This window comes from Pristis pectinata, chromosome 16 (assembly GCF_009764475.1).
Source record: "Pristis pectinata isolate sPriPec2 chromosome 16, sPriPec2.1.pri, whole genome shotgun sequence".
Classification (NCBI taxonomy): Eukaryota; Metazoa; Chordata; class Chondrichthyes; order Rhinopristiformes; family Pristidae; genus Pristis; species Pristis pectinata.
In genome coordinates, this window is record NC_067420.1 from 34,356,378 (window position 1) to 34,374,579 (window position 18,202).

Here is an 18,202-nt window from a genome sequence, read left to right on the forward strand (position 1 = left end):
AAGGAAGGTCTGTTCCATTAGGCAGAAGGCTATTACCCAAAGGACACAGATTTGAGATAATTGGCAAAGGACTCAAAGATGAGAAACAGAAATCCCTTTGCACCGAGTTGTTATGATCTGGAATACACTTCTTGAAAGCTAGAGAACAAATTAGCTGGTAACTTTCAATAAGGAACTGGATAAATATTTAAAGACAAATTAATTGTATGATTGCATGAAAAGAGCAGATGAATGGGACAAATTGGATTGTGTTTTCAAAGATGCAGCACAGGATCAATGGGCAGAGTGGCCTCTTGTGTTGTAAGATTCTATAAGCCATTGTCTGATTGCAGCTAACTCTTGGCAAGCAGTGAAGGGTTAGAAATTAAAAGAAAAGAAATGCTTCAAGATAAAATATATAAAGTACATTCTCTTAATCATGTACTCATCGGTCTCCCATTTGATGACAAAAGAGTATTGATGATTTCATATGTTGGCAGCACTAACTCTTCCCACTTCAATCCTTAGAAGTCAGTATCTAGGTCAAGACTAACAGCTATTTCTTTGTAAGTGACTGGTGCTGATTCAAGGTACACCCAAAATGCATACAACTGTGTTTCATTTCTACTTTAAGATCAGTAAAGATAATGTTGAAAAGAGTTTTGTATTAGGACACAAAACTTGCCATGTATGAGTGTCTAAATAGGACAGGCAATTTTTCAACTGTGTTCCCCCCCACCCCCCACCCATATATAGGAAATAGGAAATTAAAGTGTTCCCCATAGATTTCTATCTATTAATTTGCCTGGATTGCATATACATTTACATTTTAATTTATTAATAAAAAAAAGAAAGCAACTTCCTGTGAGGTTAATTTCCATCTTCACCACTTAGGCAGTAGGTTTCCAGCTTGTTTTCAAAGTCATCCCTTTTCATTCCATTAGTTTCAAAGGAATGAAATATGCCCAATTACTTGGCACGGAAGATGGCAATTTACATAAGCATTTAGTACTTTAATCTGTAATTCTGCACAGTGGCATTCCCCATGTCTGATACACCAATGATGAACAACTTTTACACTACCCTTATATTCCTTTTACCCTGCTTTTAAGTAAAGAAGAATGGGTGAATCCTCCTCTACGTCCTGGTCAATGTTTGTCCTACAAGCAAGATTACTGAAGCAAATGATTGGGTCATTATCACAAGGCAAGGCTGTTTGTGGGAACTTTCAATGTGCAATTAGCAGCTGCCATTCCTACATTACCATAGCAACTATAATTGGCTGTAAGACATATTTGGATGTTGGGATATTGAAAGGTGTGTGCAATAGGTGTTTTTTAAATTTTTGGTACATTGATGATTTCACAGTTTGATTCAAAAATGTCTCCATCTAGCTAGATGCACAGAATCAGAGAGTCAGCCAGCACAGAAACAAATCTTTTAGCCAGTATGTCCATGTTGACCATCAAATACCTACCTAAGCTAATTCCAGCACTTGGCTCATAGCCTTCTATGACTTGGCAATTCAAGTGGCTCATCCAGATACTTCTTAAATGTTGTGGAAGTCTCTGCCTTCACCACTCCAGGCAGTGGGTTCCAGATTGCAACTGCCCTTGGGTAAAAAAATGCTTCCTCAGATCCCCTCTAAACCTTCTACCTAAAACCTCTGCTCTCTGGTTTTAGACATCTCTGCTATAGGGAAACTTGTCGTACTATTTAACCTATTTATGTCCCTCATAATTTGTATACCTCTATCAGGTCCCCCCTCCGCCTCCACTCGGTGGATACCATACCCAGCCTATCCAGTCTCTCTTCATAATTGAAATACTCCATCCTAGGTAATATCCTGGTGAATCTTCCCTGCACCCTCTCTGGCACAATCATGTCCTTCCCTTAGTATGGCAACTAGAACTGCACACAGTACTCCATTTGTGGCCTGACCAATGTCTTATATAGATATACCATAATCTTCCTGCACTCATATTCCGTGACCAGGTTGATGAAGGCAAGTATCCTACATGCCTTCTTAAACATTTTATCTGCTTGTACTGCAGTCTTCAGAGGTCCTTCGACTTGTACGGCAAAGTCCCTCTTTTCTCCAATACTTTCTTTCTTTCATTGTGTATGATCTAGCATTATTAGTCCTTCCAAAGTGCATTATCTCACACTAAAAATTCTATTGCCCTGACTTTCTTATTAATTGATCAATATCATCTTGAAGTGTACAAGATGATGAGGCATAGATCGAGTGGACGGTCAGAGACTTTTTCCCAGGGTGACAATGGTTAACACGAGGGGACATAATTTTAAGGTGATTGGAGGAAGGTATAAGGGGGATGTCAGGGGTAAGTTTTTTACACAGAGACTAGTGGGTGTGTGGAATGCACTGCCGGCAGAGGTTTTGGGGGCAGATACATTAGGGACATTTAAGAGACTCTTAGATAGACACATGAGTGATAGAGAAATAGGGGGCTTTGTGGGAGGGAAGGGTTAGATAGATCTTAGAGCAGGATAAAATGTTGGCACAACATTATGGGCCAAAGGGCCTGTTACTGTGCTGTAGTGTTCTATGTTCTATATAAAACTACCCTCTTTAATATCAACAACACCATCAATGTTCATGTGAACTTACTAATCATATCTTCAGCACTCTCATCCAAATTGATAATGTAATAAACAGAAAGGATCCGAACAATGATCCCTGTGATACACCTGTGGTCACAGGCCTCCAATCACATAAACAACCTTCTGCCTTCACCCTTAGCCTCCTAATACCAAGCCAATTTTGGATCCAATTTGTTACTTTATAGAGAAAAAGAAAGTACCAAAATTTAAAAATCTTTTCAAAGAATTATTAGCAGCAGAGCTAGTTGAACAAGTTTTCACAGGTACAATGCATGTCTTTGTTATGAAAGGTTAATCAGAGGTTGTTGGCACTAGACAAAAATAATTCACTGCTGTATAATGAATTTAAGCCACCAGATATATGTGATTAAAATCTGAATGTCGATTACGCAATCAGGAGGTCAGTCATGTTGGAATATAATGATTGACACATCCCAGTGTGAGAATTTAAATCATGCAAACGAGTCCAAATATAACAAGGTAAAGAATGGTTTTATTTCAGTGGTTCAACCCAAGTACAGGCGGAGAGCGGAAATATGTAGGATGCAATCATACTACATGCACTACGTTGCTATGAAGAATTTTAATAATGCATCAACAGTTACAGTACATAGATGCACTGCCTGACTGAGGAAGGATAATGAAAAATTTGCATTTAGTACTTTTCAAAATTCCATATTGCCTTAATACAATGTACAGCTAACTAAATAGTTTTGGGATAAGTCACAATGCTGATGTACAAAATGTTCGTGCATGCATGCTTCCAAAATGAAAACTGTCCTGCCTGCTTAAGCACATCAGTGAAGGAATAAATATTAACCAGCATATTGATGAAAGTGCTTTGGTTATCAATATAAAGTCAGTGGATTGTTATGTTCTCTCAGAGGGCAGACAAGAGAGCACTCATTCACAGCAGAACTAAGAATAACCCTAACCATAACCCTTAACTCTTAACCCTAGCCCTAACCCATAAGAAAATTAACCAACACAGGATGTTTGCTTCAAACTCTCTCTGCTCAGAATTGGTGTCAGTCTGTGGCAAAACAGATAGCAATGAAATTTAAGACCTGCTTTTCAAAATCCTACATTTTTGTTAGTAGGAAAAATAATTCTGGAGAAACAGGAATCCTGTGAAATTTAGGTCAAAGTCTCTCACAGGAGGTAGCAGTGTTGTCAGAAGTCCTGACAGTCTTAATGGAAACTTATTAGCTCAAGCAAATTTAAGTCACAGCAAACCAGTCAGCAGATGGACCATGGGTTAGCCTCCTGATTCCAGTGAACGGTTTGCTCAAAGACCCTACTCCAAAATCATTCAGACTCTGAAAGGGATACACTTCTTCATCAGTAATCAGGTATGCATTGGGTGCAGTGTTGGACAATCGCCCACGTCAGTCCATTTTGTTCTTTGGTGCTTTGAAATTATTCCCCTTCCAACACAAATATGCAATGTGCAATATAATAGCTTTCATCTATTATGATTAATGATGCCTACTCATTGTTCCATGCATCACTCTAATTTTACCACAAAATGGCATAGTTTTCAACTTGACAACAAGTTATAAAACTGCACTGCAGACCAACCAGCCAGTCTGTAAACCACAGTGACTTCAATGGAAAGTAAAACCGAGCAGTATCTGTCTTGGTGGACCCATCAATGTTATGCCTCTATGTCAGATTAAAAATCCATGCCAAAGTTCCATTTAAAAGCAGGAAAACATATTGACAAAGCTTTAAAGAAATAAAGGGTGATTGAATCCAAAAACAAAGAGACAATGCTGAACCTACTTAATCATGTACAGGTATGATAGTGTGAAGTTTATGTTAAAAGGTAAAGGGGACACAGATTATGAATTGTAATCCCTTCCTTGTAATTTGTGAAATAAGATTATCACCAAAGAATGATGAGAGAGGTTTGGAGCTTATTTCTTTTTAAACACAGGACATTCCATATCCCAGCAGTTTTATCAGACTTAGATGTGCATGTAGAATCAAGCAAGCTTTTAAGTTAGAAGTGGCTACATAGATTAAGTGGATAGCGTTTCAGATAGTCAGCCAGGTGTGCTGGACTAAATGGCTATCTTCCATATTGTGAAATATTATTATGTTCCTCATTCAAAGTATTATAAGCCGGTTTTGCAAAGCTGAAACTTGGCCAATTTATTGTTATTCCACTTCTTAGCTTGAGTTTCTTCCCCTTCTGTTTGTACTTTGACCCATGGTCTACTTACTTACCTGAAGAGCACCAGTGACGGCAGTAATCTGCTGCTTTGAGGCATATCTGTTGTCACACTCGTTTTCCAGACCTTTGGCAGAAGAGCTGCCAAAGCTCAGAAATAAGGGGATAAACACCGATTGCTTCAAATTGTTGGTGTTCCTTTGATTCTCCTGTCAGAGAAAAACCCCAAAGGAAATTCACAGTTTATGGTTGTATGTGGTTGTTTTGGGATTTTATTTTGGTTTCTTTGATCTTCTGCCCTAAATTGTGCCCTATATTTCTGTCCATATTTTGCCCTGTATAATAAGTAGAGTGAATAAATGGCACAAAGTAGCACAGCCTGTTCTTAGCTATGTAATGCTGCATTAGGGTTAGGGTTAGTAAAAACAAAACCTGTATATCATAGAATATATGAACAGTGTGCCATGAATTCAATAATCTTAATATTCCAGGATTTTCCTGAAGTTAGTGCAGATAATTAGGAGAATCCATAAAAATGTAACCAACTGGGCATTTGCAATTGTCCAAGTACACTACAGGAATACAAAAGGCAATCACTTTAAAGATTTGGACTATATGTAAAATTGCACTAATTTGGACTCTATTCTACTACATTATTAATCTCATATGAAAACTGTCATTAGAAACTTATTCCAGGTGCACTGACCTTCTGGAACTTAAATACATGCCTTAGTTGATGTATTCACTGGCCACCACTCTTAAGTTCCAGTCTCAACTGCTAAAAACATTCTTCAACCTTGCAAAGTGTAGGAAATCTCTAAGTCAACAACTCAGAGAATTATCATTCCATAATGGATGGTAAATTGGATCAGACAAACTGACCAAAATTCCCCCAATATCTCAGCATGTTGGACTGCTGCAATGAATTATATCTCCCAGAAATACATCCCTACTGGTAGCTTTTTTATATGCACCATATGCATTTTGTATGCTGTCTCTGACATTTATTCCATTGAAATTATTGAAATGAAACTTGGAGGCAGAGCACAACACACCAACAGCATTAATTAGCACATTTAGTGTTACCAACTAGAGATAACGTTTTCCAGAGAAAATTGGCAAGGAGACAGTAGAAAAGACAGAAAAAAAATCTCATGGAGAGATAAAGATGAAAAAAATGAAATGAAAAGACAACCTTGTGAAAATGAACAAATAGGAAGGAAAGAGTGAAGGCAATGTGTAACTATATTAAAGATATATTTTATAACCACTTTCTTGTCATCCTCCCTCAAAATATAAAGAGAAAAAGAGGGAATCAAACATGTAGGTGAGCACAGGAATGGAGTGGAATATGAAGTATTTTTACATATTTCAGATGTCTTAAATGGAGGTAAAAATTATTGCTTTCAAGTGGAAGTTTCTTTCAGCCTTTCTCTGAACTTTGTTGCTTCACAGCCCTATTCACTACTGTTTATTCAGCAGCTCAGTACACTTTATTCAATGTGCAGTAAATGATGTATTTTCTTTTCAGACAAATCAGAGTCAATGAGCAGCAGCGAGATTGCCACAACATTAGAACATCTCTCTAATCCAGGTATGTTTACTGTTAGTACTGGGTTGACATTTGTATTTATTCACTATGTACTGCAGAGTGATAAATCAAATCAGAAGTTATTGATTTAAGACATTTGTTAGATAGGAGGGCCCTCCTACATTTATTCATCGGACAGTACACCTCCTTACATTGATATACTAGTAAGGTTCACTGTATTTATCCAAGGGGAAACTTTCTACCGCCGCACAACTTGAGCAGGTCTTTACTAGTTGGGCATGGTAGCCTCTCTTTGTTCATGTTGCAGGAGGTCTTCTCTGAGTTTGCAGACTGGGAAAAAAAATAATAGGATCAGAAACTTACAACATAAAAGGAGGCTATTCAGCCCATCATATCTATGATGACCAAAAGTACACAGGCTCAAGGGCACGCATAGCAATATAAATTTGCTAACGTTTGCAGGGCTTGCACCTTCATCTTTAACATTATAGCACAATTGTGTACGGTAGTGTAGCGGTTAGCGTAATGCTGTTACAGCGCCAGTAACCCAGGTTCAATTCCCGCCGCTGTCTGTACGTTCTCCCCGTGTGTTTGTGTGGGTTTCCTCCCACATTCCAAAGACATACAGGTTAGGAGCTGTGGGCATGCTATGTTGCTGCTGGAAGAGTGGCGACACTTGCGGGCTGCCCCCAGCACATTCTCAGCAATGCAAAAAGATGCATTTCACTGTGTGTTTCGATGTACATGTGACTAATAAATATCAAAAATATCAAATATCAATTGTGTGCATGTGTGCTCACAATCTCACATTAGAATTATATTTTGTGTGGATTATTGGGAAGGTCATGCCTCTGTTTACCCACCCCACACCTCTGCAACCCCACGCTCCCCACACATTGCAGCCTTTGTGCATATTCCTATTTAGAATAATCCTACTTCCCAGATCACAGACCTTAGCCCTGTACATTACATCACATTTAGTGCTCATCCAAGTATCTTCCAAATGCGGTGCATGTTTCTCCACCAGAGTTTCAGATTCCACCTGATTCTGTTCAACTCCCCCTTCTTTCCACCTTCAATCTATGTCCCACTGTTATCGACCTCTTTCCTGAGGGAAATAGCCCCGTTCTTGATCACTCTGTTGAGGCCTCTCAAAGTTTTATGCATTTTGGCCAAATTTATCCTCAGCCTCCAAAGAAAACAACTCAACCTAGCCTACACCTCCACATAAGTAAAATCTTCCATTGCTGACAACATTCTTCAAAATCTCTTTCACCTTCTCTCCAATGCTATCGCATCCTCCCTGTAGTGTGGTGACCACAACAGCGCACAGCACTCTAGCTATGGTTTAATTGATTTATAGAATTCTCACATGATCTCCCTACCCATATATTCGATGCATCAGCCACCATAGGCAAGTTTCCTAAATGCCTTCTACCTTTTCCACTGGTCCTGGATCTATAGATATGAACTCCAACATCCCTTTGTTCCTCTAGGCCTCTTATATTGTGTATTCATTTCCTTGCCTTATTTGTCCTCCACAAAAGCATTACCTTCCATCTCTTTGGATTGAATTCCATTTGCTGTTACCTTGTCCAACTAACCAATTCATTGAATATTTTCCTGCAGTCTACGGCTTTCTTCTTATCTATCCTCCTCATTGCCAATTTTGGCACCATTTGTAAACTCCTTAAGTTATGGCCTCTCTGTTGGTTCAAGTCATTGATATATATCACAAAAAACGAGGTTCAGCCCCACAGTTACACAAAGTTCAGGCCATCAGCAGTTGCACAGAAAAAATGTCTTATTCAGTAGATGGGTGGATCTATAGTTGTATGAAAGAGTGTTGTCTGCAGTTTTAATAATGGCCTCTCTCTGCTGCTCCCAGTTGCTAATTATGGTATTATTCTGAACTGAGTTTTCACGATAAAGGTGAAGCCCACTCGACCAATGACTTTCATGCCTAGAAATTCACCTGCGTCATGTGCACTAAATGTTCTATATGGTGGCACTGTAATATTTTTAATGTGCTCCAAAATTTATTCCATTGATCAAAGTGGAACAAATTTCAGAGGGAGTATACAACGCACAGACATTGGCGGATAATGCATTTGGTGTTTCTGAATGGAGATGAACTTCCAGGTAGCTAAATTTCATCGTTCCATAGTTTTTCTGTGACAGTGAAGTAAATAATATTTTGACAAGGCAGCAAAAATATAGTTCTATGAAAGGTAAGTTTGAAAGTCCATGATACGACTTAGATATCATATTCACAAAAGGCTACCATACCTCTCAGTTACACGTGACAACTTTTGTTTATTATTGTGCCTTATATTTTAATCATGCAAGCAATTGGTGATTATGACACTGATGCTACAATAACAGGGTTACATTGCAAATGCCATTGATCACTGCCATATTTTATTCAACCAAAGGTTTTTTCAAAGATGACTTTTCTGACTGATGTGTGCACCATCCTTTCATTTCTTTGATCATAACAACATTTGTTTGGATTTAAAATGGCAGCACAAATGAGGACTTGGAAAATAATGAACCTTTCAGAACAGCCATGGGAGAATATTTATGGGTGGTTGTTAAATGGACCATTAACAAGGAATTAATGAAACATATAATTCAAAAAACCGATAGAAAGAGCTCTAAATATTACCTTAATCTGCAAGACGTGAAATTAAAAGCTCTGTGAAAACTGAGTTTGCCGTAATTTTTAATTACAAATTCCTATATGATCTAGATCTGGACTATATCTTTCCAGTCTATGCAATACTTTTCCCATCATTTGAGCCTTCTGCAACTTTGCCTTACAAGCCAAAAATGATCTATCCTCAATGAAATAGATTTTAAATATGGAAGTAATAATAATTATATAAATTTCAATTGTATTATACTGGGAGTAGCAACTTTTATTCTGAATTTATCCTCATTTTACATCTAACCAACAATGTATTCTAAATTCCCCAAATAAAATGGCATACTATTACATATGACCCAGATTGCATGGCAGTCCAAGGAGACAAGTAGCCCATTATCTGGACTCACTTATATAACTGTCTTAAGTAAACAGTTTTTACCTTTAAGGTAGTGTCCATATTGGTAATGGTTGATAACAATCAAAGATGATAGAAATGAGTTCTGATAAAGCTTTGCATCTAATTTTAACCTGTTATTTTGTCAAATGCTATGCATCTCAAACATGTTTTTGTGTTTAAAACCTGTACTGTGCTAAGCTAGGAAAATATTTCAAAAATTATCTCTGAGGATGTGGAAGTCACTGCTAAGGCTAGCAGTTATGACTTGGTTCAAGTTGCACTGAAGAAGATGATCCCAAACCCTGTCTGTCCTTGGCTTCTGGTTGTACGATTCTATACAGGTGCTGATTGTAATAACAGCTGAAAGTTTAACATACCGATATTAGTTAACTGAACATTCATCTTTTGAAAATAAACACACCAACTTTAAGATACAGGTTTTCAAAATTTCAAATTCAGTTTGATATACAAAACCAATAGTGGAAGAAAGAAGTATCTGAATGATTGATTCATACAACCTGCATTTCCAACCTTCCATTAATCAATTTGGTTCTGTAGCTCCTCCCTATAGTCAGTCTGTTGGCATTGACAACAGAGAAAAATACTTTTCCTTGTGAAGTTTTAACAAGTTTTATATCATTCACAATTGTCATCCATATTGGAATTTCCAAAGATTTCCTCTGTGTATTGTGTATTGAATTTATTTATCATTTTAAATAATTTAATATTTTTTGACCACAATTTAATGATTGGACCCCTGCAATTAGTTCCCTGCAATATGGTTCTAAAGTGAAGTTATCATAATTGAAGAACTACTACAGGGCTGCATAAAACTCTCTCAGATGTGCACCTTTATTCTCCTTCTATGATCCATTGGTTCAATTTCACAATTATCCTTTGTCTACCATTCTCTCTATCTGTTTCAACCTACCTTTTCTGCCATTTATCCCTAACAATTCACTGCTTAGCTTGATCATGTTCCATGACCTGTTATTGCCCCCTCTCGTTTATGTTTAACCCCTTTCTTACTATACATGTAATGTAATTTCTATGAATATTTAAACAGTATATCATCACTTTCTAATTGCTGAAACAATTCTATATTGTAAATGAAAGAAATTTTCACATCGCATGCATTCTGATTGTGCCCAATATAAACAGATAATCTCCTTCTTATAGATGAACAAAATATATTACAGTATTAAATCCACATTTCCAACTTTCCATCTCATTGGTTAATTTTGCCTGATTAATTAGCATTTTGTGTAAACCAATCCCATTATTAAGTACACTATATGACATGACAATGAATATTAATTGCTGCAAATGAACTATACTTTGTGACATAAGTGCTGGAGTCTGTAATTCTACCTTTGTTGTTTCTTTGTTACTTGCCATTTAACTTATTGTCTAATTGCCTGTTTTATATCCTATAGCTAATAGGAGTGATATCTTCAGTAAAAGACAACCACATCAGTTTTCATCCCAGATTTATACATCAAAGTAAGTTAGTTTTGTATGACATTTTGTTTTAATTTGGATTGTATTATTTCTCATCTTATCAATGTTATTTTCCATTGATGCATTTACTCCTGAAACATTTAATATCTACTTATCTTCTAGCATATATAAACAATTAGATGGTAAACCACTTTAGATTTTAAAGATAAATATTAACCTTTTATCATCACCATGTTTACTGAAGCCAAGATTTTCAGAACTTGCACTGTGTGGCTTATCTCCATTTGGGCAAATTTTTGTCTCCAGTGGCAAGACGGTAATCTGGCAGTACAGATCATCACCCATTGTACAACCCTCATGAACTTTGCTGCTGCTACCAATGAAGAGAAGAATTTACCTCAGGCCATTTATGTTCTGGTTCTATGAGTTATGTCTGCAGGCTGACTCTGAAGTTTGAGCTAATTAGCCTGAGATATAACGGTACATTTTACATGCCCTGCTTTCTTTTAATAAGGGTTGGCTTATCCAACAAGAGACGTCTTCACAAAATGCCATGCCAAACTTTCCAGAAAATAACCAAGACCAAACAATTGTAAGCTAGCTCTTCAATTCACAGAAATTGAATGTTCCACAATATGTTTTTATACTAAGTGACTCTCTCAGACACCAGCCAGAGACAGAAGAACTTTAATCTGTAATTTTTACATTAAAATTAATTTGGACATATGTTGCGGTTTTTCAGCTACACATAATATGTCAGGATTAGAGGTGCCAACACTAGCAGTCAAGGTCAAAATACTTCACTTCAATAAAAGTAAAATATCTTCTTTCACCTTGCAAAAAGGCAGATGGTTTCATTGTTATATTACAACAAACATTTTCATAGTTCTTTGTCCTTTATTGCTTGAACTTTGCAGTGGGAATTGCAGCAATATCAGTCATCCTTTCTCTATGAAACTGATATTGAATTGGGAATTTATAAGTAAGTTTAACGAGGAAATCCTGGAGTTGCTCTCAGTGATTCAGTCCCATTCTGCAGGTTAAACTGTTTGCAGCTTTCTCCATTAGAATCAAGAGAAATTGGTAGAATTAACAAGCTTAGGTATTATTTAGTAGTCCTTCTCTAAAATGTACTGGAAATCTAATACCTAGTTACAGAGGGTCTAAGGTGAGTTTTTTATATTTAGTCCATGGTTTCCTGCATTGCAGACTATCTGTCCCTTTTTTGATGTGTATTGTTATTACCTTCTATTCTTTAAAAACATTAGTTATAAAACTGTTCAACATTTTTAATGGTTTATCTAATCATGAAGGAATTCTTGGATGTATTTAGTTTCACAGCCAACATGATGACATCACAAATACAAAGTGCTCTAAATTATTTTATAGTTCAAATGTTTCTTGTTCGCATGTATTCTTCCATACAATTCATTCTCCATTTTGTGAATTTGTTCCACTTTTTAGCACCAATTCAGTTCATACATATTTCTTATATATATTCCTACCATCTGACTCTAAACAAAATCCACTTCTTGTTTTATTACTTACCCTTTATTTGAGTTCATTCCAGGTATAGCAGTGATTTTTTTTTATTGCTAAGTGGAGTTTTCTGGAATCAAACTCAGAAACTTTGAGGAACACTTGGGGGGCTAAATTCAATAGTCCGTCAAAATATGATAATAATGTGTGATTAACCAATGCCCATTACATTTAATGCAAGTGACATGCAACTTCGATCAGTCCAATGATTTCAGGATCCAACCACACTATTCATTGGCTGCATGTGTCAGCGAGGGCCAATATCTTGAGAGTTTGGTTCCTCTTAAAGTCAACATCAACAAGGTATAAATCAGGAGCAGGATGGAATACTCTCCACTTGCCTGATTAGTGCAGCTTCTGTAAGATTCAGGAAGCTCAACAAAACACAAGACAAACAGTCTTCTTGATTGCCATCCAATCGACCACCCTAATGATGCATTTCCTCCACCACTGAGAACACGGGTAGCTGCAGTGTGTACCATCTATTAAATGCACAACCTTCCCAGAACATCCTGAAAAGTTGCAGGCTCTACCACCAAAAAGGACAAGAGCTCACTCTTGAAATTCAATGACTCTTCACCAGCCTTTTCACAGCTAGAAGGACAGCACAACAAAGCAGTACTAGAATTGGCAAAGCCACATAGAATAGTCACAAAGGGATTGCACCATGATTTTAATTAGCTTGGATGCAATTTAGTGTGATATCAATGATGCATTTGGTCTAGAATGGTTCTTTTGTGCTGCTCTTTAATGTTGCATTGTGGTAATGTGAACTTTGTCATGATCTATAAGGAAGCAAAGACATGTTGCTGCTGGTTCTGCATATTTGTTTTATTTCTAAATCTTTTCACGATTCTGATGAAAGGTAATTAACCTGACACTTTGTTTGTATCAGCACAGATGCTGTCTGACCAGCTGAGTAATTCTAGTATTTTCTGTTCATGGCTATTGGCATTACGGTTATTGCTCATGCAGTGGGATGAGTTTCTTCAGACACCCTTGGCTGGATTATCCCATTCCTTGCTCTTTCTATTGCTTCTGCTCTTGTACAGGTGGTGGCCACAGTAGAAAGAAAGGTTATTCAGCGTGCAACGAACAAATGCAATATTCATTACAACTGTTGTCCACATCAGCTCAGCAAGCCACTGGGATGCTCTTATCATATTTCATGGGGTAACATGACTGTCATTGCACACTTGTGGTATGTGTATGCATTTATTGCACTCCAGAGTGATCGACCATGTTGTCAGATGATGGCCTTTGTTGCCAAACAACTGCCTTATGGAAATATCAAACGCTGGTAAATGGCACTAGTATGGATGAGTACTTGATGGTTGATGTGGACAAGGTGGACAGAAGGGTCTGTTTCTGTAGTTTATGACTGCTTTGGAATATTGCCATTGACCTGGCGATCTGCTACTTAGGGCCATATAGAGTTGGTCATTGATGGAGTAGTTTTGGCTTCATCAGAGGGCCTGAGTGCTATATGTTGTCTATAACACTGTGCAATATGGAAAAGTCTGCAATCCCAGCATGGCCTTGTGTTTCTAGCAAAAAAGAATGAACCATAATCTCCTTGAATGGAGAGACTCAGTGCCACCTTCACTGAACAGAGGACAGCAAACTGAGAGATGTTGCAAATAGTTCTAACCAGCCTGGAAGGTGCCAGATACATACATGTTCGCTGACACATTCAACTTGACAGCCACTGTCAATGTGGTCCTTGTCCTGCTTTGCGTTGGGGCTACCATGCTTGGGAAATTTCTGTAAACACTTCCTTATTGAAGCACAGTCATTTTACATGCAGTTCCTTGCAGATGTTCAGGTAGTAAAATTTTTCCCTGCACACCTTTCATGGGGATGGGTTCCAGCTGTGCTCCTGAACACATCCATGTCCCCTCCCCCCTGCCTCCCAGCAGCTGGTCTTGCTCCCTATGAGGTCTGTTCATTCTGTACTCCAAGGGGAGTGTCTACTAATGGAGCCACTCTTGGGGGCAACTGGTTTGTGTGGAAACCTTGAAGTCAGGAAATAGTCTTTCAACACCTGCCATTATACTCCCTGTAGACATTTGTAACTTGAAACAATTACAAAGAGCACCAAATACATGTAGAATGGTAGCAGCAGCCACAAGTAATCAATTAGCAACTAACCTGTAAGTGGTTGATAATCCCTTTAAATAGCCCTGCTGGGGGTCCTTGTTGCTGTTGAACACATGCTCAGCTGTGTGAGGTTGAGAAAGCATAGGTTGGAATCTAAAACTTCAAAATGGCTGTGTTTGTGTCAAACCAACAATTTGCATTGATTGTCATCATGATTCTTACTGCTCTGCATAGTTCCAGTCAACGTTCACTACCCAAGCAAACTACTTACCCTCGTTAACGTGGGAACCTGCAGGTTTTGCTACATGTACCACAGACACCACTTTGTAGTTCTAAGGAATACCTACGACAACTAAAATACTTGATGTTACTGGTCCCAGTTTCTTGTGGTTGATCTCATTTCTTGGTTCTTGAGGACGAGAGTGATAAATAAGAAGGAGCATGTTTACCTCCAGAGGTTAGCACAACAGGTTTCCCTATATGTTGAAAGAAACCTTGGTTCCACAAAATTACAGAAGACCATAAACTAGTGCTTATTTATAGCTCTAGGTTGTGGATCCAAATGCCTTCCATAAGTTTGAGAAACAATGCCTCTTCTGATTATGCACTTGCAGCCTTCGGGATTTAACAATGAGTTCAAAGATTTCAGATTATCAGTATTCCAGTCCTTGTATCTCACATTTCCACCATTCATTATTTTCTCCTTGTAATTGCAGGTATTTATTCATCCTTTACCCTTCTTCTCGACCTACCCTTTGCTATTCACTAATGTCTTTCCTCTTAACTTCTTTCACACTATTCCTCATTTGTTAAACCCTCTTGCCCTCCACTCGATCATAGACCTTTTTTGATGGTCCCGCTGCCCTTCCCTGTACCTCTCCACATTTGTTTCATCTCTAAATCTTTTCCCCAGTTCTGATGAAAGGTCATTAACCCAAAACACTGTTTATCTCTTCCTGACCAGCTGAGTAAACTGTTGGGCATTGGGGCTGTGGTTATTGCACTTGCACTGGGATGAGTTCTTCACAGACTGCCTCAGCTGTGTAGTCCCATTCCTACTCTTCATTCTAATAATTTATAGGCAAGTGTAATGGTATGTAATATAATGTAAAGATTGATATATTAATCATATTGCTTATCCTATTTAGATCATATCCCCACATTATTCCTACACCTTCCCTCCACGGCATGGCTGCCTACGGACAAGCGCAGTACACTGCGGGGATTCAGCAAGCTGCTGCTTATGCTACTTACCCGCCACCAAGTCAACCCTATGGATTACCTTCCTACAGTGAGTACAGTTCCATGTGGGCAAACAGAACACTACACATTTGTTATCATTTACTTATAGTCAGCCTCGTCAATGTAATACAGCACATTGAATGAAGACTTCAACTTGACCATAAAAATACTTAACTTTAAATAATAGTCATGTGAAAGGATATCAAGAATATAATATCAGGACAAGGGGTTGGCCAGTTGGGACTGAGATGAGGAAAAACTTTTTTTATATAGAAAACATTATCTCAGGAGACCGTACGTCAAAAGCTGAGATCACTTTTCAAAAAGTTATATGCTCCAGTTAAGCACCAGTAATAGCCACTGATTATAATGTTTATTTTGCAAATCTTTTGAGTTCAAAGTACCAGCCTCACTATATAATAAAATGGTTGTTAAGGACATGCAAACTGCCTGCAGGCCTGGTATGGGTATCAAGGTTGGTGCTGCATTTTGGCCTTGCTGCAAGAGGCCTCTGTTTGCCAATCATTACACTTTCCTAGAACCATTACCTCTGAAAAGTTTGTCAAAATGATCTGTAGAATCAAGTGGTAAACTGGATGATGCAGAAAACTGATGGGAATGTTGAGAGCCTAGGTTATAGAGAAAATTAGTGAGGGAATGGGGTTGTTCTGTGAGCCAGCATAGACTTGATAGGCCAAATGGCCTCCTTTGATCTTATAAGGAACTATGAAAATATTCTAAGGATAGACTGCATTCAGGTCAAGACATTGGAACTGGGAGCTCAGGCAAGTAACATAATAAACCAAAGAGGATGTCTGTGTTGAATTAGGAGAAGAGAGTAATATTTTAACACTTAGTTCTCTCAAAACAGGGTGGCCTACTCAAGTTGAATTAATGTCCAACATTAAACAGAGGTGTTGAGTAGCTTTCAATTGACCTCTTGAAAGAGTTACTTAAGAGAATGTTTCAAGGTGTGTTGTGGGCAGATGAATAACATCATGTCTGTGGTTTGGTTTACACTTTCCTGAAGTAATAGTGTGCCTTTCAATCAGGCATCAAGACAGAAGATGGTCTGAGCCAGGCACATTCACCAGGACAGACGGGATTTCTTGGCTATGGCACCAGTTTCAGTACACCTTCACCAGGACAAGCACCTTACAGCTACCAGATGCATGGTTAGTATTTGCTCAGACTAAGCATGTTTCCAACCATTAGTTTGTTCAGAAATCTGTGTCAAAGTTTCAGAATGGCCTTGGCCATAATAATACCCAAACAGGTAGGATAAACAATGAGAACTTGAGTTTATGTGGTTCCCTCACCATATCAAAACATGCCACAATATTTCAGGTAGGGAAAAAAAATAAACTTATATTTTTATGGCACCTTTCATATCCCTTTTATGGTGTCCCAATACACTTTACAGTCAAGCAACTACTGATGAAATGTAACTGTTTTGTAATGAAGAAAACACAGCCTCCAATCTGTGCACAGCAGGCTCCCACAGGCAATACAATGATTACGACCACATAATCTGTTTTAGAAATGTTGACTGAAGGATAAATATTTGCAAGGGTACCGATGTCCTCTCCCCTTCCCTTGTTTGAAATAGTGTCATGTGTGTGCAATTCTCCCTCATTGTTATCAACCTAGATTTTTGTGCTCAAGTCTTGGAAGTGGGACTTGAACCCACATCTGCTGGCTGAGAGACAAGAGTGTTACTAAGTGAGCTATGGGTGTAGAAGAATCAATGTACATGTAAAGAGACAGGCATGAGCAAAAGAGGCAACTTTTAACTTGGCTCTTTCAGAATGGATCAAGTTTGCAAAATCCTCTGCTACTGAAAGTGGAATGGAAGAATGAAGGAAGTAAAAAAAAGAAAGAACAGAGGAGAAAAATCCTATCATAAGGACTGGAAGAGAGACACAGAACCATTTAGAAATTTCTAAATCAGGGCAAATACTTGGATTCAATTACTTAGATGATGGAAGGTAATAAAGGTTGGCGAGGACAAGATGGATAGGTGATAGCTTGCAGTCAGCAAAGATTTTAATTAATTGGAATTTATGTAAGACAAAATTCAGGAAACAAGTGAGAAGTCAATAGCTGAATAAATCAGTAGCAGTGTGTTGAGGTAGGGGCAAAGACCACAGTAGTTTATCGTTGGAAGTAGGAGGCCTCAATGATGTGTGAGACATGGGATTTAAAGCTCAGCTCAATACAGAACATTGTATGGAAATCTCCTGGTTTGGTCCTCATTTGATTACAGCCTGTTCTACAAAACGTGCAGCAATTTTTGTGGAGCAACAGCTACATTTCTAATATGCTGCATTACAGGAAGCTAAATACAAAGCAATGAACCATCTCACCACTTCTTATTTTCCCACAGTTACATTTTGTCACCCCACGAACTTTCTCCTCCTCTCTTCCTCACTCCTGCCTTCTCCCTCACAATGGCTTGAATTTCATGTTCCTGTTCCATCA

General features: G+C 38.1%; 1 protein-coding gene across 2 annotated transcripts in view; it reads left to right on the forward strand.

Annotated features, from left to right (window-relative positions):
- The window catches only part of LOC127579010 (eyes absent homolog 1-like), a 196,013-nt gene that overhangs the window by 81,030 nt on the left and 96,781 nt on the right, over positions 1–18,202 (forward strand). For both annotated transcript variants that reach the window (XM_052031642.1, XM_052031641.1), the window contains exons 3-6: positions 6,312–6,374; positions 10,816–10,882; positions 15,628–15,770; positions 16,774–16,896. In XM_052031642.1, the coding sequence (XP_051887602.1) occupies positions 6,312–6,374; positions 10,816–10,882; positions 15,628–15,770; positions 16,774–16,896 (396 nt within the window). The remainder of the gene's footprint in view (positions 1–6,311; positions 6,375–10,815; positions 10,883–15,627; positions 15,771–16,773; positions 16,897–18,202) is intronic.